The 17,978-nt window shown below is 51.2% G+C and overlaps 1 protein-coding gene across 1 annotated transcript in view; it reads right to left on the minus strand.

The window, feature by feature from the left end:
• The window catches only part of LOC125759521 (uncharacterized), a 19,133-nt gene extending 2,797 nt beyond the window's left edge, over positions 1–16,336 (minus strand). Inside the window, exon 1 of the mRNA XM_049418392.1 lies at positions 15,630–16,336. Coding sequence (XP_049274349.1) covers positions 15,630–15,797 — 168 coding nt within the window. The 5' untranslated portion in view covers positions 15,798–16,336. The remainder of the gene's footprint in view (positions 1–15,629) is intronic.
• Positions 16,337–17,978: the final 1,642 nt, after the last annotated feature.

Here is a 17,978-nt window from a genome sequence, read left to right on the forward strand (position 1 = left end):
TTCTCCAGATTTAGTTCTATTGCAAGAAACGTGGCTTTCTACAGAAAAAAGTTTCAATCTAAATAACTACCATTGCTTTCGTTTGGATCGCCCTTCTTGTCGAGGGGGCTTAGCGTGTTTTATCTCTAAAAACATCTGTAATAAAGCGAAGATTGCCCACCATTCCATATCTACAGAAAGTGAAATATTGGCAGTAGACGTAAATATTCCTGGCTGGACACCGTTTTCCATAGTCAATGTATATTTTCCTGCAGGCGTTACGAGTACTAATTCTCTGGATTCCGCACTAGCAGCATGCAGAAAGAACATAATAATAGCAGGAGATTTTAACTCTCACCACATATCGTGGGGTTACCGATCCGATGCCGGTGGTAAACGGCTGCTAGAATGGTCCAGCTTGAATGGTCTTCATTGTGTAAATTCCAGAACCCCTACTTATGTATCTGGCCTATCACGTTCTGTCATAGACCTGACCTTTTCAAGCTCCGGTTGCATCATTTCGTCGTGGTCTGCCATCACTTCGGCCACAAACAGTGATCACCAACGAATATTTTTTGAAATAGCGTGCCCACTTACGTCATTAAGCAAATGTGTTCGCAATTATGTCAATTACAACAAATTTAAAGATTCATTACGGTCACTCTTAAACAAGCAAACAGGACTAAGTGACCAAGTAAAGGCACTTAATTTCTGTCAACTATTAGGAGATAGTATGAAAAAAGCTCAATTCAGTGTGCAGTCAACTGCCCCGCCACGGTGGTCTAGTGGTTATGGCGCTCGACTGCTGACCCGAAGGTCGCGGGATCGAATCCCGACCGCGGCGGCTGCATTTTCGATGGAGGCGAAAATGTTTGAGGCCCGTGTACTTAGATTTAGGTGCACGTTAAAGAACCCCAGGTGGTCGAAATTTCCGGAGCCCTCCACTACGGCGTCTCTCATAATCATATCGTGGTTTTGGGACGTTAAACCCCAGATATTATATTGTGTGCAGTCAACTAAAGGCGGCGCTCATGCGCCATGGTGGAATCCTGACTGTGATCGCGGCTACAGGCGACGTAAAGCAGCTTGGAAAAAATTACTTTACAACCAGTGTCCACGTAACTGGAAAGATTATAAATATGCTGCTGCTACATTTAAACAGACTATTAGCAAAGCCAAAGAAGATTATAACTCCAAACGATACAGGTATATGTCAGAGACAAAAAATAAGAAAGCATTATTTAGGTTTCTGAGACACAAAAAGATTGTTCCCCCACCAATAAATTTAGAATCAGCTTGTTTATCAGCCGTAGAATTGGTTCAGTCACTGGAAACAGTTGCGAAAGGATTGGAGGGTCGCTTCACATCGGTGTTACCCTACCATTTGTCTGTTACAGAAAAAGCCAACGAATATAAGGCAGCGACCTTAGAAGAAATAACGGAAGTAGTAAAGTTACTGCCAGGCTCAGCACCGGGCCCAGATAATATAACTGCAGCCATGATAAAAATTATGTTTGATTTATCCCCCATCGATCTCTGTAACTTTCTAAATTTTTCTATAGAAAATGCCTGGATTCACCCAGAGTGGAAAGTTGCCAAAGTAGTACCGCTGCTTAAAAAACAGGGCGCTGGTTATGCAATAGATAACATTCGGCCTATTTCCCTCACGTCGAACCTCGTAAAACTAATAGAGCGATTATTATATAGACATCTTGAAGAATGGATTGAAGCAAAACATATACTGAATGAATCGCAAATTGGATTCCGCCCTGGACGCTCTATTTGGTGTGCCCATGTTGATTTGGAAAGTAGGATTAAACTTGCTCGGCACAAAAAACAGTATGCCGCCCTAGTGACCTTAGATATTGCGAAGGCATATGACAGCGCAGAACACGCCATCTTGATTAGTAAACTCCGAAGTGTAAATGTTCCTGAATATATAATTGCATGGATACAAAATTTTCTAAGTGGGCGCACATTTTATTGCTCGCAGAATGGGTTATCTTCTCATAAATACAAACAAACAAGGGGAGTTCCTCAAGGGTCAGTTCTCTCGCCCATTTTATTCAACATATTACTAAGTTCGATTCCGTCGCGTAACGACGTGCAAGTGTATGTATACGCGGATGATATTGCATTCTTTGCATCCTCCAGTGATATACATTCGCTGTACAACATTCTACAGTCATATTTGAATGAGATCGAAATATGGCTTAATGACCTGAATTTGTCTCTGAATGTTAACAAAAGTGCTCTTCTTGCTTTTCCATTGACTTTCCCCGTGCATATCGCACTTATGTACGGCCAAGCCTTTATTCCACAGGTCGATTCATTAAAATATTTGGGTATAATATACACGCCTAATCTTAATTGGAGCTCGCACATTGAGTACATTGCAGCTAAAGGTTTACGTGCACTTGGATTATTAAGACGAATCAGCAGCACTCGTTTTGGAATGCGTAGAAAAACATTGTTAATGATCTATTGCATGTATGTACGTCCAATATTAGAATTTGGATGCATTTTGTTCTGTGGGGGACCTGCTTATAAATTACGCCCTCTTCTAACTATAGAACGTGAGGCGTTACATTTATGTCTCGGACTTCCAAAATTTGTAGCTAATAATATACTTTACCATGAAACAAACCTGCCATGTCTTCAAACTAGGTTTAGAATTTTAACAGTTCAAACATTTCTAAACATATATGCCTCCCACCACAGACGCTCCCAATATGTATTTCTTAGGGAGCCGTCTACATTTTTTGAAAGTGAATGGTCTCGACTGCATCGCCCTCAAATAATTTTCGTGCAAAAGCTCCTGGAGCCATTACAAGTGACATTTAGTGATATAATATACCCAAACGCACTCAAACACACAGCTGTAATAGAATGATGACATATTTCCAAAAAATGCTAAGTTATTGCCCATTAGATATTTAAATGGGTTGTTGGAAGACCACCTTAAAAACGTACGGATAAATTCAGTAATAGCCACAGATGCTTCTGTTACTGATGAGAAGGCAGGGGTGGGAATTTATTCAGCAGCACTAAATTGGTCATTTTCCCTTCGTTTGCCCGACTTCACACCAATATTCCAGGCAGAATTAATCGCAATTATTCTTGCTTTGCGGAAACTCCCAGTACATATCTCTTCAGCAGTTATATTAACGGATTCCTTGTCTGTGTGTACGGCATTAGCAGTGCCACAGCCGTCGAGCTGCCTAGCAGAACTTTTCTCATATATGCCCAATCACGTACGGCACGTCCGGTTGGTTTGGGTACCAGGCCACACTGGACTGATATTAAATGAAGCGGCGGACACTCTGGCGGCAGCATCCCTCACAGGACCGGTCATAAATATTCTGAGGCCGTCTTGTAATAACACGATCGCACGATTCCGAAATTTTTGTATGCAAGGAGAACGTACTAATTCTTCTGTCCTAAACAATACAGATTTTCAGCACCTTAGGTTTTCGTGGAATAGCACATGGTGTAGTACAAGGCAATTTGAAGTAACGTTAACTAGACTGCGATGCAGAATACCGTCACTAAATTTTTATTTACACAGGCCTGGTTTCGTTCCTTCCCCTAACTGTAATTATTGTAATCAAGCAGAAACAATAGAGCACTACTTCACAGAATGTCGAAGATACCAAAACATAAGGCAAAGAATTCTAAAACCTCCTTTTCAAAAACTTGGCCTTGAGCTTTCCACATCGGCGTTACTCTCCCTGGGGGCGTCGGCACTAGGGCAATGCAAAGGGGCATATATGATGCCATATTCATTTATATTAAAGAAACAAAGAGATTGCCATGTTAATATTATAATTAGATATATCATTTCATTCCCTTACTTAAATTTCTGTAATTACTTATTTATTTAATTCTATTGTTTAACACTCGTTTAATTAACATTCCATTTTAAAAAAAAGGAAAAAATCAAAATTGCCCCAACATTTTTTTAATTTTTTAAATTTATTTTTTACTATAAATTATCTTTTCGCATATTCCTTTTATTTTATTTTTTTCACAAAGTCTACTGCCGCACGCTTCGTGGCCGATCCCCCGTAGTGGGTTGAGCTATTCCCTTAAGGAACCAACCAACCAACCAACGCTCCTCGCGCTCAGAGTCGGCACCCCGCCTTGACTGTCGCAGCCGTCTATAATCGCCGAGTGCCCGCTAATAAACGTCTTTATAATTTGGTGGAGGGTGCTGGGCTTTCACAACAACTTCGGCCCTCATTCGATGCCCCTGGCTCTTCGATCCCGTACCCTGCCGCCTACGATGCCTCAAGACGCCTCCCAGCAAACGCCCCCGCCTACACCGACCTCATGTCCAGGTGTCCCTCGTATCCGCGACCCTCCGGTCTTCACTGGCGCAGATGGCACCGACGTGGAGGACTGGCTCGCGATTTACGAGCGCGTGAGTGTCCCCAATAAATGGGACGAGGCAGGAAAACTGACTAACCTGGTTTTCGACGTCGCGGGTGTGGCGGGCTTGTGGTACAACAACCACGCATCAGATTTTACAACGTGGTCCGACTTCAGACCGGCATTATCAATGTGTTTGGCCGCCCTGCCGTTCGTAAGCTGCAGACCGAACAGCGCTTACGTGAACGCGCTCAGCAGGCAGGTGAATCATTCACCAGTTACACTGAAGACGTCCTCGATTTCTGTAAGAAAGCCGACGCCACCATGTCCGAATCTGACAAGATTCGGCACATCATGAAAGGCATCGACGACGACGCCTTTACCATGCTGCTCGACAAGAACCCCAGCACAGTGGCAGAGGTCATAACGCTCTGCCAAAGCTATGAGGAGCTGCGCCGGCAGCGATCGATGACCCGTCGCTCTCCATCACGCGACGCCGAGCTCGCTGGCTTGTCGACCATATCCGACCACTCCGCGTTGCTCGCAGAGATGAAGACATTCGTGCGCGAGGAAATCGCGCGCCAGTTCTCTCTGCTGGACTTTGCTCGCCCGCAGTACGTTCAACAGCCGTCGACCACACTTCTGCCTCCGCTCCGTCGAGCAATTGAGCAAGAAATCGCAGAGGTCATGCCCGAGTACCACCAGAACCATACGGCTCCTGCACCCTTGAGTTACGCCCAAGTGGTCGCAAGAACATCCCCAACAATCCCTACAGCTGGGGGCGTTCGCCGAAGAGGTCGAGCGGAGGCTTCGGCGAACGCCCCCAACAATCCCTACGGCTGGGGGCGTTCGCCGAAGCCTCCGCTCGACCTCCCTCTTTCGAAGCGGATGTACCGGTAACCTGCGCCGACGTCACGCACAGGCCACGACTGCAGCCCACCATCCAGTCCTATCAGTTGCCGCCCCGTCAATCCCGTCCTGCACCATGGGCGGGCCCTGCCCCAGCGAACCGATGGCGCACACCTGACAACCGCCCCATATACTTCGCATGCGGTTACGCCAGCCACGTGGCGCGCTATTGCCATCGTGTGCAGCCGCCTAGAGTCGCGTCGCCTGCCACCAGCCAGTCGAACCGCCCATATTACGACCCACCTACGCCTCTGTCGCCGACGTCTCGCCCCGCTCCATCTACCCGCCGTTCACCGTCACCACGACGCCGCTCGCTGTCACCGATGCGGCCACGTCTGGTCCCACGCGACCAGGAAAACTAGTCGTCGCAGTCCACGAGGCAAGGGCTGCGATGCTATCGAACTGCGAAAGCCCTCAGCGAAGCCCATCGAACGTGATAGACGTGTTTGTTGACGGTGTTCGTGCATCTGCCCTTATCGATACAGGAGCCGCCGTATCCGTTATAGACGCAAAGCTTAGCCGAATACTGCGAAAAGTGACGACGCCACTTTCCGGGCTCTCCCTCCGTACGGCCAGCGCCCAAAGTGTTCACCCAACAGCGGTGTGCAGAGCCCGCGTCGTGATTAAGGACGCTATGTACGCCGTCGAATTGATCATAATTCCTGCATGCTCTCACGACGTCATCCTCGGATGGGATTTTCTCTCCCGCCACGACGCCGTAATTCATTGCGCACCCGCCGAAATAGAGCTCTCACCATTCTCTAATTTGACGCCTGCAGACAGTCCACCGGCTGCGAGCAAGGTACTCGTCAAAGACGACGTCAAAGTGCCTGCAAACTCATCAACGGCGGTGTCAGTCTACTGCGCCAGTCTATCCGACACCGTTGCACTCCTCTCGCCATATGACCGTGTTTGCACGAGGAAAGGCTTGCTGGTGCCTTTCGCGACCGTTCAAGTCACTCAGGGCAGCACCTCTATTTTTGTAATCAACCCCTCCCCGTACAGTGTTACGTTGGTGCGAGGGGAATGTCTCGACAGAGTGGAACCCCTCGAAGACGCACAAGTTATGGACGAGCCCGATGACTCGCCCGGCCGAAGTTCCAGTACGCTCAGTGCTGTTTCGACGTCTGGTTCATCACCCGCTGACGTATTTGGTTCCTCCATAGCTGACAGCCTTACGCAGGTCCAGCGTTCCCAGCTTCTGGACCTATTGGAAGAATTTCGCCCTTCTTTCGATGTCGCTCAAACTTCTCTCGGCCGCACGTCGGCAGTTACGCATGGCATCGACACTGGCGACCACCTGCCACTGCGGCAACGTCCATATCGCGTATCTCCCGCCGAACGCCGTGTAATCACCGAGCAAGTCGACGACATATGCTTCGACGCGATGTCATTCGACCCTCTAACAGCCCCTGGGCGTCTCCTGTCGTTCTTGTTGCGAAGAAAGACGGTTCTGTGCGGTTCTGCGTGGACTACAGACGACTCAACAAGATCACTCGTAAGGACGTGTATCCACTGCCGCGAATAAACGACGCGATTGACAGCCCGCAAGGCGCGAATTCTTTTCCTCTCTCGATTTGCGCTGGCAAGTACGATTTGTACTGGAAAGTACCTATGGCTGATGACGCTCGACCGAAGACCGCCTTTGTCACGCCCGACGGCCTGTACGAATTCAACGTCATGCCGTTTGGGCTGTGTAATGCGCCCGCCACCTTTGAGCGCATGATGGATACCGTTTTGCGCAACCTGAAATGGCACACGTGCTTGTGCTACCCACTGATCTCCACTAGGAGGAGCTGGATGGCGCATCGCGCACGCGGGCGTGAAGCCACCGGAAGCCGCCGTTTTTGTCCCGGAAAAGAGCTTTTCTCTTCTTTTTTTAAAGAAATACCTGCTTGTAGCGCAGTAAACTGTATGAATCGACCGGAAAAGTCGTCATGGAAGACATTTCACGCGTAAGTACCTCAAAGTTGCATTACTTTTTACGCATTTTGTACGTTGCAGCACTCCGCCGTATTCGGATGGTGTCGGCACGGCGTCTGTCATCTTTCGTGTAGCGTTCGTCGGCGTCTAAAGTGAGGCGTAATCGCAGAGTTTGAAAAAATAAAAAATAAAAACGATCATAACAACATCTGGCACCCGAGAATATTTGAATTGCGCGACTGAGACGCACAGAAGACGCCGGCTTCCGGGACAAACAGGGCACCTTCCGGTGGCTTCACAAGCGCCCGCCTCGCAGAGCGGGGATGCGCCGTCCAGCCTTTTTAATGGAGGTCAGTGGTGCTACCTCGACGACGTCGTCGTGTTTGCTCCGGACTTCTCCACGCATCTTCAACGCCTACGGCATGTTTTGACGCGTTTGAGCGACGCCGGTCTGCAACTGAATCTAAAGAAGTGCCGATTTGCAGCACGGCAGCTGACAATCCTCGGCTACGTCGTGTCCAAGGACGGAATTCTTCCCGATCCAGCCAAGCTTCGGGCCGTGACCGAGTTCCCCAAACCTACGTCCGTCAAAGAACTGCGCACTTTCGTAGGACTGTGTTCCTACTTTCGGCGCTTCATTCGAAATTTCGCGACTATCATATCGCCACTGACGAAGCTCCTCGGAAGTAACGGGCCCCTCCATTCGTGGTCGTCAGAGTGCGACGACGCTTTCGCAAAGCTCCGTCGTTTGTTGACGTCGCCTCCCATACTACGCCACTACGACCCTACGGCCCCTACAGAGGTACACACAAGACGCTAGCGGTGTTGCCCTTGGCGCTGTCCTTGCGCAGCGCAAACCAGGGTTCCCTGAATATGTCGTGGCGTATGCAAGTCGTACGCTTACTAAAGCCGAGACCAATTACACCGTCACCGAAAAGGAATGCCTGGCGATCATCTGGGCACTTACGAAATTCCGACCTTATTTGTATGGTCGCCCATTTGATGTCATCACCGACCATCATGCACTATGCTGGCTGTCGTCATTGAAGGATCCCTCAGGCCGCCTCGCCCGCTGGGCACTTCGCCTACAGGACTACGATATCCGCGTGATGTACCGCAACGGACGCCAGCATGCTGACGCCGACGCACTCTCGCGCTCCCCCTTGCCTGACGACAATACTCCCAGCTCAGTGTCTCACAATGCCGTTTCCTCTATCGACATTCACACCATCGCTACTGAACAGCGCAAGGATCATTGGATTGCCTCACTGATAGCCTTGCTGACTGATCCATCGGCGACACCATCCACTCGCGCGTTGCGTCGTCAAGCACACCATTTCGCCGTTCGCGACGACCTCCTCCACCGACGCAATTACGCTGACGGCCGCCAGTGGCTACTCGTAATACCCCGCAGTCTGCGTTGTGACATATGCGAGTCGTTCCACTCTGATCCGCAGTGTGCACACTCTGGGGTATCGAAAACCTACCACCGCATTCGCCAACGGTACTTTTGGCGAGGGATATACCGCTACGTGCAGAAGTTCGTTCGCTCCTGCATCGATTGTCAGCGCCGCAAAACTTGAACGCACTTGTCGCCGGCAGGTCTGCAACCTCTACCTTGCCCTGACCGGCCGTTTTGGCGCGTTGGCATTGATTTGGATGGACCACATCCTCTAACGTCGGCTGGTAACCGCTGGGCCATCGTCGCTGTTGACCACCTTACGCGATACGCCGAAACTGCCGCCCTCCCAGCGGCTACAGCGCGCGATGTTGCCTCCTTCCTGCTGCACCGATTCATGCTGCGCCACGGTCCACTCAAGGAGCTGCTCAGCGATCGAGGTTGTGTCTTCTTGTCCGAAGTCGTCGAAGCCATTCTCAAAGAGTGCAACGTTGTTTACCGGAAAACTACTGCTTACCACCCGCAGACGAATGGCCTCACCGAACGCTTTAACCGCACGCTCGGCGACATGCTCTCGATGTACGTCGCCGCCGATCACACCAATTGGGATGCCATTCTGCCTTTCGTCACCTACGCCTATAATACCGCCCCTCAGAGCACTACTGGTTTCTCCCCGTTTTTCTTATTGTACGGCAGACACCCGTCGCACACAATCGACACAATCCTTCCATACAAGCCGGATCCGTCTGAGTATGCGCCTATTTCTGCCACAGCAAGACTTGCTGAGGAGTGTCGGGAGCTTGCCAAGACATTTACTACGCATGACCAAGAGCGGCAGAAGAGCATTCGCGATGACACCACCACTTCTGCGCCCACGTTCCTCCCTGGAGCACTCGTATGGCTCTCGGTCCCTACCACTGCACCTGGCCTCTCTTCAAAATTACTGCCGAAATACGACGGCCCCTACCGTGTCGCCGAATGCACGTCCCCGGTCAACTACGTGATCGAACCCCTTGAACCATCTTCGGACATGCGCCGTCGAGGGCGCGACATTGTCAACGTGGAGCGCCTGAAACCCTACCATGACCCGCTCATAGTGACAAGCAGTTAGGTCGCCAGGCGGCTCCCTTTTCGCACCCGGAGTAATTGTAGCGAAGCGTTGCAAGCGTGTAATGGGTCGCCCTCTCGAGCGCTTAATAGTGGGTCGTCCTCTTCCGCTCTTCTCGGACAGCACGCTCCTCGCGCTCAGAGTCGGCACCCCGCCTTGACTGTCGCAGCCGTCTATCATCGCCGAGTGCCCGCTAATAAACGTCTTTATAATACATACATACATATATATATATATATATATATATATATATATATATATATATATATATTGTGGCGAAGCAATTGGTACTGTTGAACGGTTGCGCTCTCCAGCGGCTCCTAGTGGGTCGTCCTCTTCGAAACGCCGCTCGCGCTCGGAGCCCGTGTTTTTGCCTTGACTGTCGCCATAGTGCATTGCCGCCGAGTGCCGTCCAATAAACAGCTTAACAAATTGGTGGAGAGTGCTGTGCTCCCATTCAATGCCCCTGGAGCTTCGTTCCCGTACTCTGCCATCTACTATGCCTCAAGACGCCGCTCAGCAAACGCCGCCTCCCCCACCGACCACATGTCCCGGTGTCCCACGCATCCGCGATCCACCTATCTTCACTGGCGCCGATGGCACCGACGTGGAGGACTGGCTCGCAATTTACGAGCGCGTGAGCGTACCCAACAAATGGGACGAAGCAGGCAAGTTGACCAACTTGGTCTTCTACCTCGCGGGAGTAGCAAGCTTGTGGTACAACAACCACGCGTCCGATTTTGCGACTTGGTTGGATTTCAAGACCGCCGTCATCAATGTTTTTGGCCGCCCTGCAGTTCGTAAGCTGCAAGCAGAACAGCGCTTACGCGAACGAGCTCAGCAGGCCGGTGAATCTTTCACCAGTTATATCGAAGACGTCCTGGACTTGTGTAAGAAGGCCAACGGCACCATGTCCGAGTCTGACAAGATCCGGAACATTATGAAGGGCATTGACGACGATGCCTTCACTATGTTGCTCGCTAAAAACCCTTCCACCGTGGCCGAGGTCATAACACTGTGCCAGAGCTACGAGGAGCTCCGCCGGCAACGTTCGATGACCCGTCGCTCTCCATCACGCGACGAAGGGCTTGCTGGCTTGGCGGCCATACCTGACCAGGCCACGCTGCTGGCAGAAATGAAGGCATTCGTGCGCGAGGAAATCGCACGCCATATCTCTCTCCTGGCCTTCGCCCACCCGCCGCACGTTCAGCAGTCGTCGACGACCCTTCTTCCTCCCATCCGCCGAGCGATTGAGCAGGAAATCGCGGAGGTGATGCCTGAGTACCACCAGCAACCTCCGGCTCCTGCGCCACAGAGTTACGCTCAGGTTGTCGCCAGGACGCACCAGGCAATCCCTGCGGCTGCACCGTTGAGTTACGCCGAAGCCGCCGCTAGACCTCCGTCCTTCGAAGCGGGCATGCCGGCTACGTATGCTGCCGTCATCCCTAGGCCCCGACTGCAACCCACCTTGCAGTCATTTCAGCAGCCGCCCCGTCAATCTCATCCTGCGACGTGGGCGGGACCTGCCCCGGCGAACCGATGGCGCACACCCGACAATCGGCCCATCTGCTTTGCATGCGGTTATGCCGGTCACGTGGCCCGTTACTGCCATCGCGTGCAGCCTCCTCGAGTCGCGTCACCCACCACCCGCCAGCCCAGCCGTGCATTCTACGACCCACCTATGTCGCCGACGTCACGCCCAGCTCCATCCACTCGCCGCTCTCCGTCTCCACGCCGTCGCTCGCTGTCACCAATGCGGCCACGTTCTGTCGCACGAGAGCAGGAAAACTAGTCGTCGCAGTCCACGAGGCAAGGGCTGCGACGCTATCGAACTGTAAAAGCCCTCAGCGAAGTCCATCGAATGTCATAGACGTGTTTGTAGACGGTGTTCGCGCATCTGCCCTTATCGACACTGGAGCCGCCGTATCTGTTATGGACGCAAAACTTAGCCGCTTACTTCGAAAAGTGACGACGCCACTTTCTGGGATGTCCCTCCGTACCGCCAGCTCCCAGAGTATTAGGCCTACAGCAGTATGCACTTCTCGCGTCGTCATTCAGGACGTTATGTACGACGTCGAGTTCATCATAATTGCTGCATGCTCCCACGACGTCATCCTGGGATGGGATTTTCTCTCCCGCCACGACGCCATAATTCACTGCGCACCAGCCGCCCTTGAACTCTCACCGTTCTCACATTTGACGCCGGCAGACAGTCCATCGGCATTCACCAAGACCCTCGTCAAAGACGATACCAAAGTTCCTCCAAACTCGTCGACGGCTGTGCCAGTTTACTGCGCCGGTCTCTGCGACACCATTGCACTCCTTTCGCCATCTGACCGCGTTTGCACTAGGAAAGGGTTGCTGGTACCTTTCGCGACCGTGCAAGTCACTCAGGGTAGCACCGCTATTTTTGTTACCAACCCATCCCCGCACATTGTTACGTTGGTGCGAGGGGAATGTCTCGGCAGAGTGGAGCCCCTCGAAGACGCACAAGTTCTGGACGCACCCGATGACTCGCACTGCACCAGTTCCCGTACCATCAGTGCCGTTTCCACGTCTGATTCCTCACCCGCGGATGTATTTGGTCCCTCCATTGCTGACAACCTTACGTCGGTCCAGCGTTCCCAGCTTCTGTGCCTGCTGGAAGAATTTCGTTCTTCTTTCGATGTCGGGCAAACTTCTCTCGGCCGCACGTCCGCTGTTACGCATCGCATCGACACTGGCGCCCAACCACCACTGCGGCAACGTCCATATCGCGTGTCTCCCACAGAACGTCGGGTAATTAATGAGCAAGTCGACGATATGCTTCGACGCGACGTTATTCGACCCTCGGACAGCCCGTGGGCGTCTCCTGTTGTTCTCGTTGCCAAGAAGGACGGTTCTGTGCGCTTCTGTGTGGACTACCGAAGGCTCAACAAGATCACTCGGAAGGATGTTTATCCGCTGCCGCGAATCGACGACGCGATTGACAGCCTCCAAGGAGCAGAATACTTTTCATCTCTCGATTTGCGCTCGGGGTACTGGCAAGTACCCATGGCTGATGACGCTCGACCGAAGACAGCCTTTGTCACGCCCGACGGCTTGTACGAGTTCAACGTCATGCCGTTTGGTCTGTGCAATGCGCCCGCGACCTTCGAGCGCATGATGGACACCGTTCTGCGCAACTTGAAATGGCACACGTGCTTGTGTTACCTGGACGACGTCGTCGTTTTCGCTCCGGACTTCTCCACGCATCTTCAACGTCTGCGGCATGTTTTGACGCGTTTGACCAACGCCGGCCTCCAACTGAATCTGAAGAAGTGCCGATTTGTAGCACGGCAGCTGACAATCCTAGGCTACGTCGTGTCCAAGGACGGAATCCTTCCCGATCCGGCCAAGCTTCGGGCCGTGGCCGAATTTCCCAAACCTACGTCCGCCAAAGAACTGCGCAGTTTCGTCGGACTGTGCTCCTATTTTCGACGTTTCATACGCAACTTTGCCACCATCATATCGCCGCTGACGAAGCTCCTTGGGAGTAACGGGCCCCTACATTCGTGGTCGTCCGAATGCGACGACGCGTTCGCAAAGCTCCGTCGTTTGTTGACGTCTCCTCCCATACTACGCCACTACGACCCTACGGCCCCAACGGAGGTACACACGGACGCCAGTGGTGTAGGCCTCGGTGCTGTTCTTGCGCAACGCAAACCAGGGTTCCCCGAATATGTCGTCGCCTACGCAAGTCGTACGCTTACTAGAGCCGAGACCAATTACACTGTCACGGAAAAAGAGTGCCTGGCGATAATCTGGGCCCTTACAAAATTCCGACCTTATTTGTATGGTCGCCCATTTGATGTCGTCACCGATCACCACGCACTATGCTGGCTGTCGTCATTGAAGGATCCCTCGGGCCGTCTCGCCCGCTGGGCACTTCGCCTGCAAGACTATGACATCCGCGTGCTGTACCGCAACGGACGCCAGCATGCTGACGCCGACGCCCTCTCGCGCTCCCCCTTGCCTGACGACAATGCCTCCTGCTCAGTATCTCACACTACTGTTTCTTCTATCGATGTTCACACCATCGCTACCGAGCAGCGCAAGGATAAATGGATCGCTTCGCTAATAGACTTGCTCACTGATCCGTCGACAACACCAACCACTCGCGCGTTGCGTCGTCAAGCCCACCATTTCGCCATTCGTGACGACCTACTGCACCGACGCAATTACAACGCCGACGGCCGCCAGTGGCTACTTGTGATACCCCGAAGTCTGCGTGCTGAAATATGCGAGTCCTTCCACTCTGATCCGCAATGCGCGCACTCAGGGGTATCCAAAACTTACCACCGCATTCGACAACGATACTTCTGGCGAGGGATGTACCGCTACGTGCAGAAGTTCGTCCGCTCCTGCCTCGATTGCCAACGCCGAAAACCTTCAACGCACGTGTCACCAGTCAGTCTACAACCATTACCTTGCCCTAACCGTCCGTTTGGGCGCGTGGGCATCGATTTGTATGGACCACTTCCTCTGACGTCGGCTGGTAACCGTTGGGCCATCGTCGCCGTTGACCATCTAACGCGATACGCCGAAACCGCTGCCCTCCCAGCGGCTACAGCACGTGATGTTGCCTCCTTCCTGCTACACCGATTCATGCTGCGTCACGGTCCACCCCAGGAGCTTCTCAGCGATCGAGGCCGTGTCTTCTTGTCGGAAGTCGTCGAAGCCATTCTCAAAGAGTGCCATGCTGTTCATCGCAAAACTACTGCTTACCACCCGCAGACGAATGGCCTAACCGAACGCTTTAACCGCACGCTCGGCGACATGCTCTCAATGTACGTCGCCGCCGATCACACAAATTGGGATGCAATTCTGCCCTTCGTCACCTACGCCTATAATACCGCCCCTCAGAGCACTACTGGTTTTTCACCCTTCTTCCTGTTGTACGGAAGGTACCCGTTGCACACCATTGACACGATACTACCCTACAAGCCGGATCCATCTGATTGTGCGCCTATTTCTGACACAGCCAGGCTTGCTGAAGAGTGTCGCGAGCTTGCAAAAGCCTTTACAACGCGCGAACAAGAGCGGCAGAAGAGCCTTCGCGGTGGCACCACCACTTCTGAGTCCACGTTCCTCCCCGGAGCGCTCGTATGGCTCTCGGTCCCTACCACTGCAGCCGGCCTCTCTTCAAAGCTACTGCCGAAATACGAAGGCCCCTACCGGGTCGTCGAGCGCACATCCCCGGTCAACTACCTGATCGAACCCATCGAACCAGCTTCGGACATGCGCCGTCGAGGGCGTGACATAGTCAACGTGGAGCGCCTCAAGGCCTACTATGACCCACTCATAGTAACGAGCTGTTAGGTCGCCGGACGGCTCCCTTTTCGTACCCGGGGTAATTGTGGCGAAGCAATTGGTACTGTTGAACGGTTGCGCTCTCCAGCGGCTCCTAGTGGGTCGTCCTCTTCGAAACGCCGCTCGCGCTCGGAGCCCGTGTTTTTGCCTTGACTGTCGCCATAGTGCATTGCCGCCGAGTGCCGTCCAATAAACAGCTTAACGATATATATATATATATATATATATATATATATATATATATATATATATATATATATATATATATATATATATATATATATATATATATATATATATATATATATATAATGTAATTTGTTGACTTGTCCTGATCGTTGATACTCTGATCAAGCTGTATTTCAGTACCTGGAGCCTGTTCCAATCCCATTACCCTTATTTTTTTACCAGCAGTGCGTGGGTTATGTCGTAAATTAACATTTATGCAATTAACCAACGAAACGCGAGGTATTTACATTAGACGACGACGTGTGGACCGACCACATAAGCGCAAAAATGATAGCGAAATATTGTTCCAAGCTCTCAGAATAAATAAGCTACAATAAAACAACGCAAGAAAAAACAATTAAGGTGTGCTCCAAAACCTACCAGGCCATCAGGAGTGTTGAAGTCGTGGATGAGCGAGTTGTTGCGCAGACACTTTATGAGATGCGGAAAGTCGGAAAGGAAATGAACGTAGCGACTGCTGTCTTTGGGGTGCCTCATTCTGCACTTAATGTTCATTGATGTCGCTTCAATTCCGAGAACTTTCCACATCTCCCGGTTCCATGTCGCACCGTCACAAGTTACAACATCCACGAAAAGACCTGCATCTCTGTAAGCAAAACAGCCTCCACGAGAATTTTTGCAAGGAGCTCTCCTTTAATGTTTCCATGTGTTGCGAACACTGCTAGAACTTGTGTCCACTTGCCTGTGAACGGCGCAAACATAATTACCATCCCGTGGTCGCATGGCTCAGATTTGTCTTTTTTTGGTGTAAAATGGCCCAGATCTACCAAACCTTCAATGGTGGCTGCAGATGTGACAGACAAGTGTTCTGAGAGTTTCAGTTCATCAACGAGCAGCCCTCCGTGTCGCTTAAAGACGTCCATTGACCTCGTCTTTTTTTTTAGAGCACTAAGAAGCCTCGTGCAAAATCCGAACCCGGTCTTGTACGAGTTTAAATATTTCCTCAAGGTGTCTTCACTAGGTAGAACCAAGGTCTTGTTGCTTCTAATGTATTTATATAACTTTGGGCTTTTCATCTTCATAAGCAGACACTCTAAAATCCAATTATGGGTGAATTCCATTCCCCTAGTACTTTTTCTTTTGGAAGCACGAAAAAAGTGTAGTGCTGCTTCTCTTTGCTTTGGAGGCATGCCGCCAATACTTTCTTCAAATGTGCCTTCATTTACGGTTTTGTTCTGTTTCGCCATGTCCCGCAGTTTTGCTTTCATGTTTGACACCCGTCCTAGGAGTCGCCGATGTTGCTGTCTGAAGTTTTTCTGTAGGCGGCAAATGGCTCGCTTCACAGCAGTGGTACGCATCGCCTTGTATTTTTTCCGCATCAGGGAGAGCCTTGCCTTGGTGCATGGTCGACATTTTGCACCTGCAGAGTTGTCAAAAGGTCTGAGTACATGTTCGCGTGCCACACACAGACACACGCATACGCGTGCACGCACACACACGCACGCACACACACTCACATTCACGCACGCACGCAAACACACGCCCATGTTCACGCACGCACACGCATTCATCGACGTTTTCTCGATTTGAGTGGTGTAATGGTAACAAAAGTAACTCACGATAAAGTTAACTAGTCTTAGATTGTACACGAATTATTTTTCTTTTTCTTTCGCGATATCGTGAATAATTATGGACGTGAAACGCAAGCTTGTTCGACTTGTTTTCATTACTCAGTAAAAACAAACAGCCCTGCCATTTAGCAATTATATTACGCAAATGAAAATAAAACGTACATATTAATACAGTTATGTTGCCTCTACTTTGGCAGCTCGTTCAGAATTGCCATAAATTTTATCGCAATGTCCCTCTCCTATACACTTCGATTTAAGACTTCTCCTTATCGGTCATGCGTATAAATCTGCCTACCTTCGTCAGGTACGACACCTTCGCAGCTTGTGCTGTAGAAGGCTTTCCCATGGCAGGTCAGGTTCTGGCCAGGGACAGTTATCGCAAGTGGGTCGTCATTCAGCTCATTTTTGCTTACAGCGCCGCGGCACTGAAAGGTCGCGTCAATTTTGCGGATCTGTTCCTCTACCTGTGCAACGGAAAGACCCCTTTTTTTCCTCGTAGGGACTGCCGTTTATGTGTGTTCGGCAGAGCAGTCCATCTTCTTGCTTCAGGAATATAACTTTGTCATGGTATATTTCTGAAGGTGGTATCAGTCTGGAGGTGACGTAGAAGACACCATCGACATGCGCGAACTGAAGGGCTGTCCACCTGGACGTTGACGGTGTCGTCAGAGAAAGAAGGGCTCGTCTGTCTTGATTTATGTTGCCACATCGTGTCTCCAAACCGCTGTCCATCATGGAGAGAGCTGCTGACTTTGCACACTTTGCACGTCTGTCTGTCAGGCTCGCAGCGCTAGATGACCTTTTCTTCTCATCGCGCAGGGCCGTTGATGGCTCGGGGGCAACTTGTTTGGCGTGCTGAGGATTTTTCGGAAGATTTCCACCACCGTCCTGCAGTTGTTGTCCACTCAGTAGAGTAGGTGCCGCTCCTACAGCAAGCTTTGGCCGGTCACGGGGCTACCTAACCTCTCTCCCATTTATAATGTGCACGAATTCTCGAAGCACATGATGCGGCTCGAAGTGTGCCTCGCAGACCACACTCGAACTTTTCATGCACCCTCTTGGCAAGCGTAAGTTGTGTTCCCATTTTCCCCTCTGGGTCGGACACTTTGGAACGGCAAACAGCGAACGCTTGGTGCCT

The sequence above is a fragment of the Rhipicephalus sanguineus genome, chromosome 8 (genome assembly GCF_013339695.2).
Source record: "Rhipicephalus sanguineus isolate Rsan-2018 chromosome 8, BIME_Rsan_1.4, whole genome shotgun sequence".
Taxonomy (NCBI): domain Eukaryota; kingdom Metazoa; phylum Arthropoda; class Arachnida; order Ixodida; family Ixodidae; genus Rhipicephalus; species Rhipicephalus sanguineus.